General features: G+C 42.7%; 1 protein-coding gene across 33 annotated transcripts in view; it reads right to left on the bottom strand.

Moving 5' to 3' along the window:
- BPTF (bromodomain PHD finger transcription factor) overlaps positions 1-16,697 on the bottom strand; it is a 151,977-nt gene that overhangs the window by 47,181 nt on the left and 88,099 nt on the right. For 16 of the 33 annotated variants that reach the window (XR_012426038.1, XR_012426042.1, XR_012426039.1 and 13 more), the window contains 7 exons: positions 12,836-12,960; positions 11,211-11,339; positions 8,378-8,528; positions 7,127-7,169; positions 3,468-3,714; positions 2,949-3,110; positions 2,580-2,731 (listed from right to left, as the gene is read on the bottom strand). Coding sequence is in view for 17 of the 33 variants with exons in the window: in XM_015438741.4 (XP_015294227.3) it covers positions 2,580-2,731; positions 2,949-3,110; positions 3,468-3,714; positions 7,127-7,169; positions 8,378-8,528; positions 11,211-11,339; positions 12,836-12,960 (1,009 nt within the window). In the remaining 16 variants the exon portion in view is untranslated. The remainder of the gene's footprint in view (positions 1-2,579; positions 2,732-2,948; positions 3,111-3,467; positions 3,715-7,126; positions 7,170-8,377; positions 8,529-11,210; positions 11,340-12,835; positions 12,961-16,697) is intronic. The other 17 variants (XR_012426040.1, XR_012426045.1, XR_012426043.1 and 14 more) reach the window with 3 other exon arrangements.

Genomic DNA, 16,697 nt, shown 5'->3' with positions numbered 1-16,697 from the left:
ATATAACAGGAAGATCAGAAACCCTATTTTCTTTCACAGTTTTAAAAAAATTATTTATTTATTTATTTTAAAGATAGGGTCTCACTCTGTTGCCCAAGATGGAATGCAGTGATGCAATCACAGTTCACTGCAGCCTGGCTCACTCTTGGGCTTAAGCAATCCTCCTGCCTCAGCCTCCCAAGAAGCTAGGACTATGGGTGAATGGCACCATGTCTGGCTAATCATTCGTTCGTTCATTCATTCATTCATTCATTCATTTACTTATTTAGAGATAGAGTCTCGCTTATTTATTTATTTACTTATTTAGAGACAGATTCTCGCTCTTTCACCCAGGCTGGAGTACAGTGGCGTGATCTCGGCTCCCTGCAACCTCCACCTCCCGGGTTCAAGCAATTCTCCTGCCTCAGCCTCCTGAGTAGCTGGGACTACAGGCGTGTGCCAACCACACCCAGCTAATTTTTGTATTTTTAGTAGAGACGGGGTTTCATCATATTGACCAGGATGGTCTCGATCTCTTGACTTGGTGATCCGCCCACCTTGGCTTCCCAAAGTGCTGGGATTACAGGCATGAGCCACTGCACCTGGCCCGGCGAATCTTCTAACTCTTTTTTTTTTTTGAGACAGAGTCTCACTGTGTCACTCAGACTGCAGTGCAGTGGCTCCATCTCAGCTCGTGGTGGCCTCTGCCTTGTGGGTTCAAGCAATTCTCATCCCTTATCCTCCCAAGTAGCTGAGAATAGCTGGGACTACAGGTGCGTGCCACCATGTCCAGCCAATTTTTTGTATTTTTAGTAGAGATGGGGTTTTGCCATTTTGTTTAGGTTGTTCTCGAACTCCTGGCCTTAAGTGATCCTCTCGCCTCAGCCTCCCAAAGTGCTGGCATTACAGGCGTGAGCTACTGTCCCTGGCCCTTTCATAGTTTTAAAGGGGAAACCAGGGCCGGGCGCAGTGGCTCACGCTTGTAATCCTAGCACTTTGTAAGATCAAGGAGGGCAGATCACAAGGTCAGGCGATCGAGACCAGGAGAATGGCGTGAACCCGGGAGGCGGAGCTTGCAGTGAGCTGAGGTCTCGTCACTGCACTCCAGCCTGGGTGACAGAGCGAGACTCCGTCTAAAAGGGAAACTAGAAAGTATGTTATTTTCAGTTCTATAGTTAGGTTCAGAACATTTTCAAAAATTTAAAACTTTAAACCTTTTCCGTAATACTAGTTTACAAAACTTTAAGTCTTTTCCATACTAGTAACAAAGAAATTACGTATCTGGGCCAGGTGCGGGGGCTCACACCTGTAATCCCAGCACTTCAGGAGGCCGAGGCAGGTGGATCACCTGAGGTCAGGAGTTTGAGACCATCCTGACCAACATGTTAAAACCCCGTCTCTAATAAAAATACAAAATTAGGCCGGGCGCGGTGGCTCAAGCCTGTAATTCCAGCACTTTGGGAGGCCGAGACGGGCGGATCACGAGGCCAGGAGATTGAGACCATCCTGGCTAACACAGTGAAACCCCGTCTCTACTAGAAAGTACAAAAAACTAGCCAGGCGAGGTGGTGGGCGCCTGTAGTCCCAGCTACTCGGGAGGCTGAGGCAGGAGAATGACGTAAACCCGGGAAGCGGAGCTTGCAGTAAGCCGAGATTGCGCCACTGCACTCTGGCCTGGGTGACAGAGCGAGACTCCGTCTCAAAAAAAAAAAAAAAAAAAAAAAAAAAATTAGCCAGGCATGATGGTGGGCACCTGTAATACCAGCTACTTGGGAGGCTGAGGCAGGAGAATCGCTTGAATTCAGGAGGCAGAGGTTGCAGAGAGCTGAGATCATGACACTGCTCCTGGCCTGGGCAACAAGACTGAAACTCTGTCTTAAAAAAAGAAATGATGTATCTAATATGTGTACATATCAGCTGATAACAAACTAGTTAACAGTACTGTAGATTACTTTTTTAATTTTTTTTTTAGACAAGGTCTGGCTCTATTGCCCAGGTTAGAGTGCGGTGGCACAATCTCAGCTCACTGCAGCCTTCCCTTCCCAGGCTCAAGTCATCCTCCCACCTCAGCCTCCTGAGGTGCTGGGACTACAGGTGAGCACCATCACGCTTGGCTAATTTCTGTATTTTTTGTAGAGACGGGGTTTTGCCATGTTGCCCAGGCTGGCCTTGAACTCCTGAGCCCAAGTGATCTGCCCGCCTTGACCTCCCAAAGTGTTCGGATTACAGGCGTGAGCCGCTGCGCCTGGTCCAGATTTTAAATTTGATTTCTTAGCGAGCCTACACAGCACACTTCCTTGGGTGGTCTAGTGCTGTCCACTGTTTTACATAAAAAAATGTTCTTTATAAAATCCTAGAAAGCAATTATTCTTCTTCTTAAACCATACTTATGTGTCATTAACTAAATGTTAAATATTAAAATTTCATGTATCATTTTCACTTATCAGAAATATAACAGATTTTTTTCCTAATCAGTACTCTGTCACAGATGCAGTAATAGGCAAAGGAAACTGAGTTGGATTAATCTTGGAAGAAGCCATTATAAAAACAATGTGATGTGCTCAACACATCAAACCAAGTAAGTCGGTAAGAATTCTTACTTGTGAATTGCTTGTGGTTCCTCCAGAGCCTGAGGTATTGGGTCTAATTGTGACTGTTGCTGTCCTGGGCTGGAATGAAGTAAAGGTTTGCTGACTGGTACCTGTACTTGATGGAATGATACCCAGGACTTTCTGCTGTACTTGAACAACGCCTTAAAAAAAGATGAAGCCATAATTAAAAACTGTCACTTTATTAGAAAGCATTACGTGTTGCTCGGTTGTTGAGGAGAAACTACGTGTGGCAGGGTTTTATAGTGGGCTACATAGAATGTGAGATCCGAGGACTGAAATCAGTGAAAAGGAGATGAAAAATAATGGCAACAGTATGATCTGGCAAATGTGAATTAAAACTCTTCACATTTCCCTTACCTCCTTGTGTTGCTGGCACATTTACAGCGACAATCTTGCTGTTTGCAGGAAGTGGCAGTTTGGTAATTACTTTTCCTGCCATAGTGACTGGATTGCCTGTAATTTGGAACGTCTGACCTGTGCTGGCAATGGTTGTAGCAGATGTGGCAGCTGTGCTGGTGGCTAATGGGGTATAAGACATTTAATAAGCTTTAGATTTAAAATAACCAGCAACGTAGTGACTTCTAGGAACGGGCACCAATGCATGAAATGTGGCTCATTTTGTATTTTTAATAAAAACATTCCTCTCCACTCAAAGTGAACTATGTAAATGTTGAAAGTGAAATAATGTAAGAGAGGAGTTTGCTAATGTAATATTATGAACATTATTTGTAACAAACCAACTGTTACAGCTTGTTTGCTCAACTGGCTGCAAAAGAAAAACAATCTTCTAAAAAAATGTTTCATTTCAGTAGCTAAAAGGTTGAAAATTCTTTTTCCTGAACCAAAGTAATCTTTTACTTAATCATAGTTGTATACCTGAATTTGACTGGCCTTGCTTAACCCACGTAGCAAAGGTTTGATGAAAGTTCTTGTTTTGTTGGAATGTTACTGTAGCTGGAGATCCAACTTTAGTAGTTAGTACCATTTTGGTTCCAGTTGTAACTGAGCCACTTATGGGGGCCACCATAACCTTCTGTGCTGGAGAGATGGTACTGGTTGTACTGTTCGTTGGGGAAGTAGTGGAAGTTGCAATCACTGTTGGCTTCTGCTGCTCCAGTCGTTTCTAAAAAAGTGAGGGAGAGGAAACATTAATCAAAATAGTTCTAAATAAAAACAATACGATTCTACAAGTCCACAATTTCTCTCACCTTAATTCCACTACATTTCTGAAATATTTTACTTTCAAAAATATATGCCCTATAAATTTACCGTTATTTATGGCTGGCTGCGGTGGCTCACACCTGTAATCCTAGCACTCTGGGAGACTGAGGTGGGCAGATCACCTGAGGTCAGGAGTTCGAGACCAGCCTGGCCAATATAGTGAAACTCCACCTCTACAAAAAATACAAAAATTAGCCGAGCACTGTGGCTCGTGCCTGTAATTCTAACTACTCGGGAGGTTGAGGTAGAAGAATTGCTTGAACCCGGGTAGCAGAGGTTACAGTAAGCTGAGATCATGCCACTGCACTCCAACCTGGGTGATAGAGTGACTCTATCTCTTAAAAAAAAACAAAAAACAAACAAACCTGAATTTCTTGATGAAGGCTATATATATATATATATATATATATATATATGCACACATACACATATATATTTTTTGAGACAGAGTCTCACTCTGTCGCTCAGGCTGGAGTGCAGTGGCGCAATCTCGGCTCACTGCAAACTCTGCCTCCCGGGTTTCATGACATTCTCCTGCCTCAGCCTCCCGAGTAGCTGGGACTACAGGCACCCGCCACCCCCCCGAGTAATTTTTTGTATTTTTAGTAGAGACGGGGTTTCACCGTGTTAGCCAGGATGGTCTTGATCTACTGACCTTGTGATCCGCCCACCTCAGCCTCCCAAAGTGCTGGGATTACAGGCGTGAGCCACCGCACCTGGCTCATATATTTAATTCCTCCAAGGTACCTATCTATGAAGGCAGTATTTTCATATCTCTATACCACATATATTACATTAAAAGTACTAAGCTGTTCATAGCAGAAAATATTTTATCAAGTTTTTCTGGCTTGTACAAATATCCAAGGTTTCAGACTGAAAACAACAGAGATGTGGGTAATCTTACTGGAGACAGAAACACCATGCTGCTCAGTGTTGAGATTCAGAGCTGAGAACAAATGGAGCTGTGAAAGGTTTCTGTTTCACTGTAATGTTAATTTATCCAACTATAAAAAGCATGTCAATAGTTAATGACACTATTATTAAAGTTGGCAAATCTGCAATCAAGCAGGCTGAAAATTATAGTTTTCCTAGACTTCTTATACAAATATTTTTATAGAAAAATACTTTATACTATACAGAGTTGTATAATATGATCTTTTAAACTAGTTATTAAAGATATTCTGTATATCCTTTATTACAGATTGCTAAACTTTTCTAACAGCTTATCAACAGTGGTGTGATGACCATACACATGTAAAACAACAGGTGAAATTTATTGCAAACCTGGTGGCAGATGCTTTACCTTCATTATCTTATAAGTTGAGGAAACAGAGACTAGAGAGGTTGTGGAACTGGCCCAAGGCCACAGAGCTAGTTAAGGGTGACGCTGGGATGTCTGCTAAAATCAAATTCCAATGCTGCACCACTATCTCCTGCCTTTGCAAACTGCTCACCTATGACATCACATCCAATTTTTTTAGAACTACTTTTGTACCTATCCTATATACCTGAATATAATATAAAGCACTTTACACAATTCCTCATTCCTCAGAAGAAAAAGAGTTTAGTTTTCAACTCTTAGAGACATCACCTGATTAAATCAGTTAAAGAAAAGAAAGAAGAAAAAAAAAAAAGAGGGAGGCAAAGGTGGGTGTGGTACTGCGTCTGCAGCTCCAGCTACTCAGGAGGCTGAGGCCGGAGGATCACCTTAAGCCTGGGAACTCAAAGTTACAATGAGTTATGATCTCACCACTACACTCCAGCCTCAGCAACAGAGCAAGATCCTATCTCCTAAAAAAAAAAAAAAAAAAGAGGCAAAGAAATAGAACAGATGTATTAGTACTCATTTATTGGAGGATATGCCTTCAAAGCTGAAGTGTTAGCTATCTTCATAAATAATCATTTAAAATAGATTTTTAAAAGTAATATATTGGCTGGGCACGGTGGCTCACCCCTGTAATCTCAGCACTTTGGGAGGCTGAGGCAGGCGGATCACAAGGTCAGGTGTTTGACATCATCCTGGCTAACACAGTGAAACCCCGTCTCTACTAAAAATACAAAAAATTAGCCAGGCCTGGTGGCGGGCACGTGTAGTCCCAGTTACTCGGGAGGCTGAGGCAGGAGAATGGCATGAACCCGGGAGGCGGAGCTTGCAGTGAGCCTAGAGTGCACCACTGCACTCTAGCCTGGGCGACAGGGCGAGACTCTGTCTCAAAAAAAATTTTTTTTTTTTTTTTTTTTTGAGACGGAGTCTCGCTCTGTCTCCCAGGCTGGAGTGCAGTGGCCGGATCTCAGCTCACTGCAAGCTCCGCTTCCCGGGTTCACGCCATTCTCCGGCCTCAGCCTCCCGAGTAGCTGGGACTACAGGCGCCCACCACCTCGCCCGGCTAGTTTTTTGTCTCCCTATGTTTGTCTCCCTATGTTGCCCAGGCTGGTCTCAAACCCCTGGACTCAAGGGATCCTCCTGCCTTAGACTTCCAAAAGTGCTGGGACTACAGGCATAAGCCACTGCGTCTGGCCCTGGCACATTATTTATAGTATGAAAACACCAAGAAACCATCATTAACTTTATAATAATCAATTACAACAAACTCTTATGGAGTTTTAGTATAATTTGCTTTTTCATAGATCACAGAAATCTTCCAGATTGGAAATTCACAAGAAAAAATTATTTTCAGAAATTACTCATGAAACTCTAAAGATAATAAATAATAGAAATCTTATTTCAGATGTCCTCCAGATAGGTACACTTTTTACAAAACCACAGCTTGGTGTATCCACAGAGCTGTTTTCAAATAATGACAATAAGATATACATGAGATACACTTAAAAAAAAAAAAAAAAACCTGGATGGGTGCAATGGCTCACACCTAAAATCCCAGCACTTTGGGAGGCTGAGGCAGGTGGATCGCTTGAGTCCAGGAGTTTGAGACCAGCCTGGGGAACATGGCGAAGCCCTATCTCTACAAAAGATACAAACATTAGCTGGGCATGATGGTGTGTGCCTGTAGTCCCAACTACTAGGGAGGCTGAGGTGGGAGGATAGCTTGAACCAGAGAGGTCAAGGCTCGGTGAGCTGTGATCTACTCCAGCCTGGGTGATAGTGAGACACTGTCTCAAAAAAATAATCACCAAAACCCACAAGAATGTATCATTACTGTGCATGGGTGTGCATGAATTTGGCTAAAAAATGTATGTATGTTGTCAAGTGGGACCAGGACCAACTCCCCCGGCTGATGGGAAGTCAAGAGCTGCTGTTTTGAAAGAGCCTCCATTTGGGCCTTGATGTCCTCTGCCTTCTTCTGTTCACTAACCTTAGCCTGTTGCTCAACTGCTTGTGCCTTTTCTTTCTCCACTCTGCAGGAAAAAAAGGAGAAACTTATCAGAAACTACCCTATTAGGCATCTAACATCTAATATAAGTGAAATCTGGTTGATTTTCACATCATACAAAGGTATGATATTATCTCAATTTAAAAATAAAACATTTGGCTGTGTGAGGTGGCTCATGCCTATAATCCCAGCACTGTGGGAGGCCGAGGCAGGCAGATCACTTGAGGTCAAGAGTTCAAGACCAGCCTGGCCAACATGGTGAAACCCCATCTCTACTAAAAATACAAATGTTAGCCAGGGCCGGGCACAGTGGCTCAGGCCGGGTGCGGTGGCTCATGCCTGCAAATCCCAGCATTTTGGGAGGCCGAGGCAGGTGGATTGATTGAGGTCAGGAGTTCGACCCATCTCTACTAAAAATATAAAAAATTAGCCAGGCGTGGTGGTGGCTGTCTGGCTGAGGCAGGAGAACTGCTTGAACTTCGGAGGTGGAGTTTGCAGTGAGCCGAGACTGCGCCACTGCACACCAGCCTGGGTGACAGAGCGAGACTCTGTCTTGGGGGGGGAAAAAAAAAGTTGGCCAGGCGTGGTGGCACATGCCTGTACTCCCAGCTACTTGGGAGGCTGAGGCAGGAGAATTGCTTCAATCTGGGAGGCAGAGGTTGCAGTAAGCTGAGATCGTGCCAACTGCACTCCAGCCTAGCTGACAGAGCAAGACTCTGTCTCAAAAAAAAAAAAAAAGAGAGAGAGAGGACCTTACTAAACTATTCACCGCTAGCACTTAAAATCAAAGGTGGAGTAAAGTCAAGCTAGGACTTTACTGCACTGAATAAACGATTAAACTGATAATTCTTTCACCCCAGGTAGGGTAGCTCATGCCTGTAATCCCAGCACTTTGGGAGGCCAAGTTGGGTGGATCGCTTGAGCCCAGGAGTTCAAGATCAGCCTGAACAACACAGCAAAACCCCATCTCTGTACAAAAACTACAAACATTAGCTGGGCCTGGTATCATGCACCTATAGCCCTAGGTACTGGGGAGGCTGAGGGGGGAGGATCACTTGAGTCTGGGAGGCAGAGGTTGCAGTGAGCCAAGATTGTGTCACTGCACTCCAGCCTGGGTGACAGAGCAAGATCCTGTCTCAAAAAAAAAAAAAAAAAAAAAAAAAAAAAGTAATTTCCTGATTCTGAAGTGATAAAATCTTCAAATAGTTGACCAGGTATTAACCATTTCCTTACCTCTCAGCAAATGCCCTGATCTCCCACAATTCCAGCTCTTCTTCTGCTACCCAGGTTTCAATAATAACAGGGCCAGTTTGCTTGGGCGTTTCTGGTCTTTTTGGCCGCAGTGCACTTGATCGAAGGCCTTTCCTCTGAGGTGTAGGTGTTTCTTTGGAAAGGAAATCAGAGTATTTTAAGCAATATTGCTTCTAAAATTAAAGTACTTCTGGCATCTTCTATCATGAAAAATAGTGGTTGGCAAACTTTTCCTCTTAAATTGCCAGATGGTCTCTGCTGCAAGCTACTCAGCTGTGCCTTTGTATCATGAAAGCAGCCAAAGACAACACATAAGTGAGTAAATGTGGCTGTGTTCCAATCAAATTTCATTTATCAAAGCAGGGTAGGCCAAGGCTCATGGGCTGTGGTTTGCTGACCCCCAAAATAAAAGGCTTATTAGCCTTTATACAACCTGTTTCTTCTACTTGGAGCACTATTCCTAGCCCCCACTGCTCATCTGACTAATGTCAATTCATCCTCCAGACCCCAACACGAATTCAACTTCCTACAAAAGACTAGCATGTTCTTCTCACACTTGGGTGAACAATATGTGTTTCCCTATCACCGCATACAGAAGGGGGATGTGAGAGTTACCAATATAAAGGGGAGATCTGAAACCTAAGAATAGATAAAATCTCCTCATAAAAAGATTTAAAAAATAAAAAGTAGGGAGGGACAAGCATTGAACCTTCCCATATATTCAATCACAAGGAAGCAGCAGAAGGAAACAGAAATGGTAGCAGGACCTGAATCGTACAAAGGGATACAAATCAAAGAAAAGTGATTTTAGGGGGCTGCAGTGGTTTGCATCAAAGGCTGTGGGGTCAAGGAGACTGAAGGCCTGTCAGGGACATCTTCCATCTGTTTCTCTGACCATCAACAGAGCTCTTTCTGTGCCAGGATGACCTTGTGATTTTTTTTTTTTTTTTGGAGACAGAATCTCACTCTGTTGCCCAGGCTGGAGTACAGTGGTGTGAACTCAGCTCACTGCAATACCCCCATCCTGGGTTTACCAATTCTCATGCCTCAGCCTCCCAAGTAGCTGGGACTACAGGTGTGTAATACCACATCCAGCTAATTTTTGTATTTTCAGTAGAGATGGATTTCACCATGTTGGCCAGGCTGGTCTTGAACTCCTGACCTCAAATGACCCGCCCGCCTCGGCCTCCCAAAGTGATGGAATTACAGGCGTGAGCCACTGCGCCTGGCTGCTGTTTTAATTAAGCTAAAATTTATCATCCACTAGGAACAGGTGTTGCTTCATTAGTGCTCTTTTCAAAAAGGTTATTCTCCAAGAACTCCCAAGTTAATTTAATCAAGTTTCAAAAATTAAGTGTATACATTTGGGGAGAAGTAACTTTTATAAAAACACTATGTTTCTATCTAAGGACATTATCTTTTTATTTATTTATTTATTTGGAGACAGTGTCTCACTCTGTTGCCCACGCTAGAATGCAGGGGCACAATCTTGGCTAACTGCAACTTCTGCCTTCTGGGTATAAGTGATTCTCCCACTTCACCCTTCCAAGTAGCTGGGACTACAAGTGTGCACCACCATACCCGGCTAATTTTTGGTATTTTCAGTAGAGACGCAGTTTTGCTATGCTGGCCAGGCTGGTCTCAAACTCCTGATCTCAAGTGAAGTGCCCGCCTCAGCCTCCCAAAGTGCTGGGACTATAAGCTTGAGCCACATGCCCGGCCTGTATTTCTTTTCTTTTCTTTTTTTTGACATGGAGTCTCAATCTGTTGCCCAGACTGGAGTGAAGTGGTGCGATCTCAGCTCACTGCAACCTCCACCTCCCAGGCTCAAGCGATTCTCAGGCCTCAGCCTCCTGAGTAGCTGGGATTACAGGCATGCACGTTACCAGTATTTTTGTAACTTTTGTATATTTTGTAGGGATGGGGTTTCACTACCTTGTCTAGGCTGGGCTTGAACTCCTGGGCTCAAGTAATCCACCTGTCTTGGCCTCCCAATGTCCTGGAATTACAGGTGTGAGCCACTGAACCTGGCCTTTTTATACATTTCTTACTAGGTTTTCTCCTAAATATTTTTATTGTTTACATAAAATAACATGGACTTTATATATTTTCAATTTGGATACTACAATGAACTCCTATTAGTGCTAATACTTTTAATTCTCATGAATTTTCTAAGCATTCATAATTATCTATAAAATAGTGTTAATCTTCTTTTCCAACATTACTCTCTTATCTTATTGCAACACATATAACACTGATACTATAATACTATAAGCTTTTCTTTGCTTCCTTGAGATTAGGGGCCAAATCTCATTCTTCTATGTATTTGCCACCCAGTGCGTATTGTATTGGTGCTCTATAAACATTTCTTGAGTAACTCTTTATGCCTCTTAGATTATCTCTAGCTTGAGCACTGAAGTATTTCACAATAGTTTTAATCCTTAAGAAATCTTTATTGACCCACTTACATATTAGACTCGGTACTGGTTACCAGGACTTGAACAAACCAGACAGACGAGATGGCTGCTCTCTAGGAGCTGCTGGTCTGTGGTCAGGCAGTGTCTCACATCTTAACTACAAGAGGTATTATTATAGCCCTTTGCTGTGCTTGGAACAAGGCTTATAGGCATCAATGTGTGTCTACCAGAATCTTCCTATGTTTATTACTTTAATATCATTTCCAAAATTTGGCAGTTGTAAAAAATTTCTTTTTTAAAAGGTGAACAGAGAGAAGAAAAAAATATCAAATTTCAATTCATAAAATACATGGCTAACAGGTTAATAATGAAAGAATATAATTCCTTCTATTCCTTACCTTTTGGTGTTTCTGGAACTCCAATGGGACAAATGATTTTCCTGATACAATATTCAGATCGAATGCCGTAAGGACCAACATCTCTCCTCTTAATTATTTCTGTTGTTGTGATTTCAGTTTCGGATGTTTCTATGGTGATTTAATTCACATAGTATTAATAACCAACTGAAATACTCAGAGACTAAAAAGGTACATCTGGTGCTTTCAAAAAGACACACATGGAATAAACTTTTGGAAACATCTGACTAATTAACAGGATCACTAACATCTAACAGGATCACTGCTAGACTGCAACAATACCGAGCTTCTTCCTCACTGCAAATTTCTAAATGAAACAAAATGCTGCTGGGTAGAGCTGAGCTCCTGGTGGAAATACTCAATCAAAACAATAAAAAGCCTAGGACAGAAGCAGCAAGCACAGGCCTCCAGAAGTCTTAAATTTTTAATTAAACAATAATAAATATCTTTTAAAAAATGTAGACTGGTTCACACATAAGTGACTCATTTTATAATCTGAACTTTCCCTCCTGGCCCCTAGGATTTTATAGCATGTGCCAAACTTCAACAAAGCTGTATGTGAAAACAATTTTTTTTTTTGAGACAGCGTTCTGCTCTGTTATCCAGACTGGAGGACATTGGTGGACCATAGTCACTGCGACCTTGAACTCCTGGCTCAAGCAATCCTCCAGGCCCCAGCCTCCCAAGTGGCAGGGACTATAGACACCTGTCACCAGGCCTAGTTGATTTTTTTTTCTTTTTTAATTAGAGTTTTGTAGCGACAAGGTCTCATTATGTTGCCCAGCCTGGTCGCAAACTCCTGGCCTCAAGTGATCCTCCTACCTTGGCCTCCCAAAGTGCTAGGATTACAGGTGAGAGCTACCACACATGGCCGAAACTGTATTTTTAAAATACAAGCATTATATTTTATTATTATTATTTTATTTTTATTTTTTATTTTTTGAGACAGTCTCCCTCTGTCACCCAGGCTGGAGTGCAGTGGCGCGATCTTCGCTCACTGTAAGCTCCACCTCCCGGGTTCATGCCATTCTCCTGAGTAGCTGGGACTACAGGCACCCACCACCATGCCTGGCTAATTTTTTGTATTTTTCGTAGAGACGGGGTTTCACCGTGGTAGCCAGGATGGTCTCGATTGCCTGACCTTGTGATTTGCCCGCCTCAGCCTCCCAAAGTGCTGGGATTACAAGCGTGAGCCACCGTGCCCAGTACATTATATTTTAATAAGAAAACAGAGATACTTAAAATTAAGTGAATAGGCAAGTCATTTTAGCTTTTTGTTAAAAGTTTTTTGAGATGGAGTCTTGGCTCTGTTGCCAGGCTGGAGTGCAGAGACGCAATCTCAGCTCCCTGCAACCTCTGCCTCCTGGGTTCAAGTGATTCTTCTGCCTCACCCTCCCAAGTAGCTGGGACCCACGCCCAGCTAATTTTTCTATTTTTAGTAGAGACGGGGTTTCACCACGTTGGCCAGGATGGTTTCGATCTCTTGACCTTGTGATCCGCCCACCTCGGCCTCCCAAAGTGTTGGGATTACAGGCATGAGCCACCATGCCTGGCCTGTGATTTTGGCTTTTAAACTTAAATTAGAAAATAACTCCCCTTCCCCTTACCTGTCCGTGTAGTCCCTCCTCCTGGAGGAGCCTTGGCCGCCATGTCATCCCATCTCAAACTTGCCCACAGTAACCGTAACATCAGGCTCACTCCAGCTAAGGACTTTACGGTCTGAAGTCTATACCTGAAAGGAAAACCAAAGAAATCCATATATATATATCTTTATGTATACACACAGACATACACATTCATATTCACTCTACTAAACTGAAGGGTTGTGTTTCTTGTACTCATTAGGACTTCAGTATTTATAATATGGTTTTGTAAGACTTTGGTATTATATGTCCTTTAAAAGAAAAACTACTTTGTTCACAGGCATAACAGGTACCTAACTTTTTTTAAAAAGGGTCGATATCCATTTTAAATGCCATATAAATTTATAAAATGAGAATGTTTCATTGTAAGGTTGGTAAGGCAAAAATTCATGAAGATTTTATAAATTTAACCTAATTCCAAAATATCTGTTAGGAAAATTTTGAGGACCAAATATAGAGAAATAGATAATTGTTATTAAATGTGATAAAGGAGTTTTGAAGGAAAAATCCTAACTTTTACAAAAACAAAAAACCTGAAAATGTTTAAATTTTCTAAAAGAATAAAATGAGTCAGATGTGGTGGCTCACGCCTGTAATCCCAACACTCTGCGAGGCCGAGGCGGGCAGATCACCTGAGGTCAGGAGTTCAAGACCAACCTGACCAATATGGCAAAACCCCATCTCTACTAAAAATACAAAACTTAGTTGGGCATGGTGGTGCACGCCTGTAATCCCAGCTACTTGAGAGGCTGGAGGCAGAAGAATCAATTGAACCCAGAAGGCAGAGGTTGCAGTGAGCCAAGATCACACCATTGCACGCCAGCCTGGGTGATAAGAGTGAAACTCCATCTCAAAATAAATAAATAAATTAATTAATTTAATTTAATTAAACCCAAAACATCTTACAAATCTAGTAAGACCTTTCTAAATGGACAAAAACATTCTGCATCCAAATGGTGGTTCTTCAAAACATGAACAACTGGATGATGAATAAAGCTAATACTAATAAAACTTTAACAGCATTAGTGTAGTTTTCGAATTCTACAATGAATAATAAAATATTAGAAAAAGGACAATTACCAGCTGGGCGCAGTGGCTCACACCTATAATCCCAGCACTCTGGGAGGCCGAAGTGGGTGGATCACGAGGTCAGGAGTTTGAGACCAGCCTGGCCAACATAGTGAAACCCCATCTCTACTAAAAATACAAAAAATTGCCGGGCGCGGTGGCTCAAGCCTGTAATCCCAGCACTTTGGGAGGCCGAGACGGGCGGATCACAAGGTCAGCAGATCGAGACCATCCTGGTTAACACGGTGAAACCCCATCTCTACTTAAAAATACAAAAAACTAGCCGGGCGAGGTGGCAGTCGCCTGTAGTCCCAGCTACTCGGGAGGCTGAGCCAGGAGAATGGCGTAAACCCGGGAGGCGGAGCTTGCAGGGAGCTGAGATCTGGCCACTGCACTCCAGCCTGGGCGACAGAGCTAGACTCCGTCTCAAAAAAAAAAAAAAAAAAAAAAAAAAAATACAAAAAATTAGCTGGGCATGGTGGCGGGCGCCTGTAATCTCAGCTACTTGGGAGGCCAAGGCAGGAGAATCGCTTGAACCCAGAGGGCGGAGGTTGCAGTGAGCCGATATCGCTCCACTGCACTCCACCTTGGGCAGCAGTGCGAGACTCTATCTCAAAAAAAAAAAAAAAAAAGAAAGAGAAAGGACAAGACCGTATTACTTATCAACAGACAAATCTCTCTGTGTTCATGTTTGTTTCTAAACATTGTGTATGGAGTTATTAAACGTTTTAGACATTCTTTAAAAATACTCAAAATGTATTTCAAAATAAATTTACTTAACTGCATTAAATATCATGTCCTAAAATGGAATTCATTATATTTTTGTGTAAATGAATACTTTGTTGACATTTTCACTATACTTAAATGAACTTAGTGGTTGATTATGGTGTAGACAAAGCCTATAAAATAAAAATAATGTCCTCTTCTAATAGACGTGGAAGGTAAATCTCAAAAATTCTACATGCAAAAGGCAATGCCCTTTTTTTTTTTTTCCAGAGACAGAGTATTGCTCTGTTGCCCAGGCTGGAATGAAGTACAGTGATCTTGGCTCACTGAAACCTTTGCCTCCCGGTTCAAGTGATTCTCCTGCCTCAGCCTCCAGAGTAGCCGGGATTACGGGCGCCCACCCAAACATCCAGCTAATTTTTGTATATTATTTTTTTGAGATGGAGTTTTGCTCCAGGCTGGAGTGCAATGGCGCGATCTCGGCTCATTGCAACCTGCACCTACCGGGTTTCAAGCGATTCTCCTGCCTCAGTCTCCTGAGTAGCTGGGATTACAGGCGCCCGCCACTACGCCCGGCTAATTTTTGTATATTTAGTAAAGACGGAATTTCATCACATTGGCCAGGCTGGTCTCGAACTCCTGACCTCAGGTGATCCACCTGCCTTGGCCTCCCAAACTGCTGGGATTACAGGAGGCATGAGCCACTGTGCCCGCCCTTTCTGCGTAGAAAGCAGTGCTTTCTATTGACAGTATTCAGTTGGAAAAATGAACACTGTGAGAGGGAAAGCTCTAGCCAAAAAGTTGCTGCAGCTTCTGAACTTCCCATATCCACTTGTGACACCATTACTCTCTCTGCTGTGTTACTGCACTATGAATCTTCTCACCCGGACAGAGCAGGTCAAGGGGAAATCAGAGGGGAAATATTAACTACTGCAGGGATGTCCCAAGAGGGGGAAAGTGTCTGTCCCTTTCAGACCATACCCCATAGTAATTCCTAGAGATCTTTAATGTCATAGGAGAAAGCAAATAAACATTTATTTGGAAGGAAAAGTTCATCCTCATTCTCTGTGGTCAAACAATGACTTTAAAGTATCCTTATTTTAAAATGGAAATAACACCGGGGAGGAACACACCACATGCATGGCAAGTCTGCTCATTCAAGCATTCATTCAAAAAATACTTGAGCATCTTCTATGTGTTAGACTATGTGACAGGAGTTGGGGACACAGAGGTGAACTAGAATCTGTCTGTGTTCTCAGAGCTGAGAGAGGAAAGGACAAGGGAGGGACATATGAGTTGGCTCGGGAATGAGGATCACAGCTTTGCTGGAGTCTCAAAGGACAAGTTAAGAGCATGGGAGTTGCTGATCAAAGGTAAAGGGCACAAATACACTAAAGAGAATAGTGTGCAGGAGTACACATTTCTTCTCAGAGACCACATCCAGTGTTTTATGACTGGAGGGAAGGGGTGTGGAGGTACAGAAAGAGATGAAGGTGGCATGAGAGAGAAAGTCAGAAGCCAGAATGCGCTGTACCAAATTAAAAGATTAAAGAAGAGCATTAAAGGGTATGTATATTAAGTCCTCTGAGATTTATCCAGTACTGGATGGGTTGTAAAGGGAAGTACTTTCCATGAATGTGATCTACAGGTGACAAATGCTTTCCCCGCTCCTTGCTGCAGTAGTTAGCAAGTCCCTTAGCTCAGTCAGACTATTCACAGGATAGAGGGGCATTTTAGGAGAATCTCTGGCAGCACTGTGGAGGACAACTATCAGTTCAACGTGACAATGAAGCACAGAATCAGGGCCTGGGAGGATGGGCATAAGGGAATGGATGGTATGGAGGGAAAAAGAGGCCCTATTGAGTCTATGAGACAAGTTTTCCAACATTGCTCATTAATAACAAAGATCACACATGCATCTTTGGCATTCTTAACTCCTAACCATCAGATGTATTCTATTCAAGTGTTAGTATAAAAATGCATTTCACGTGCATGGCTTTTTATAGCAATATGCTTTTTAAAAATGCATTCT

Source organism: Macaca fascicularis, chromosome 16 (assembly GCF_037993035.2).
Source record: "Macaca fascicularis isolate 582-1 chromosome 16, T2T-MFA8v1.1".
NCBI lineage: Eukaryota > Metazoa > Chordata > Mammalia > Primates > Cercopithecidae > Macaca > Macaca fascicularis.
Note: the sequence above shows the minus strand (reverse complement) of the source record. Positions and strands in the feature narration are given on the sequence as shown.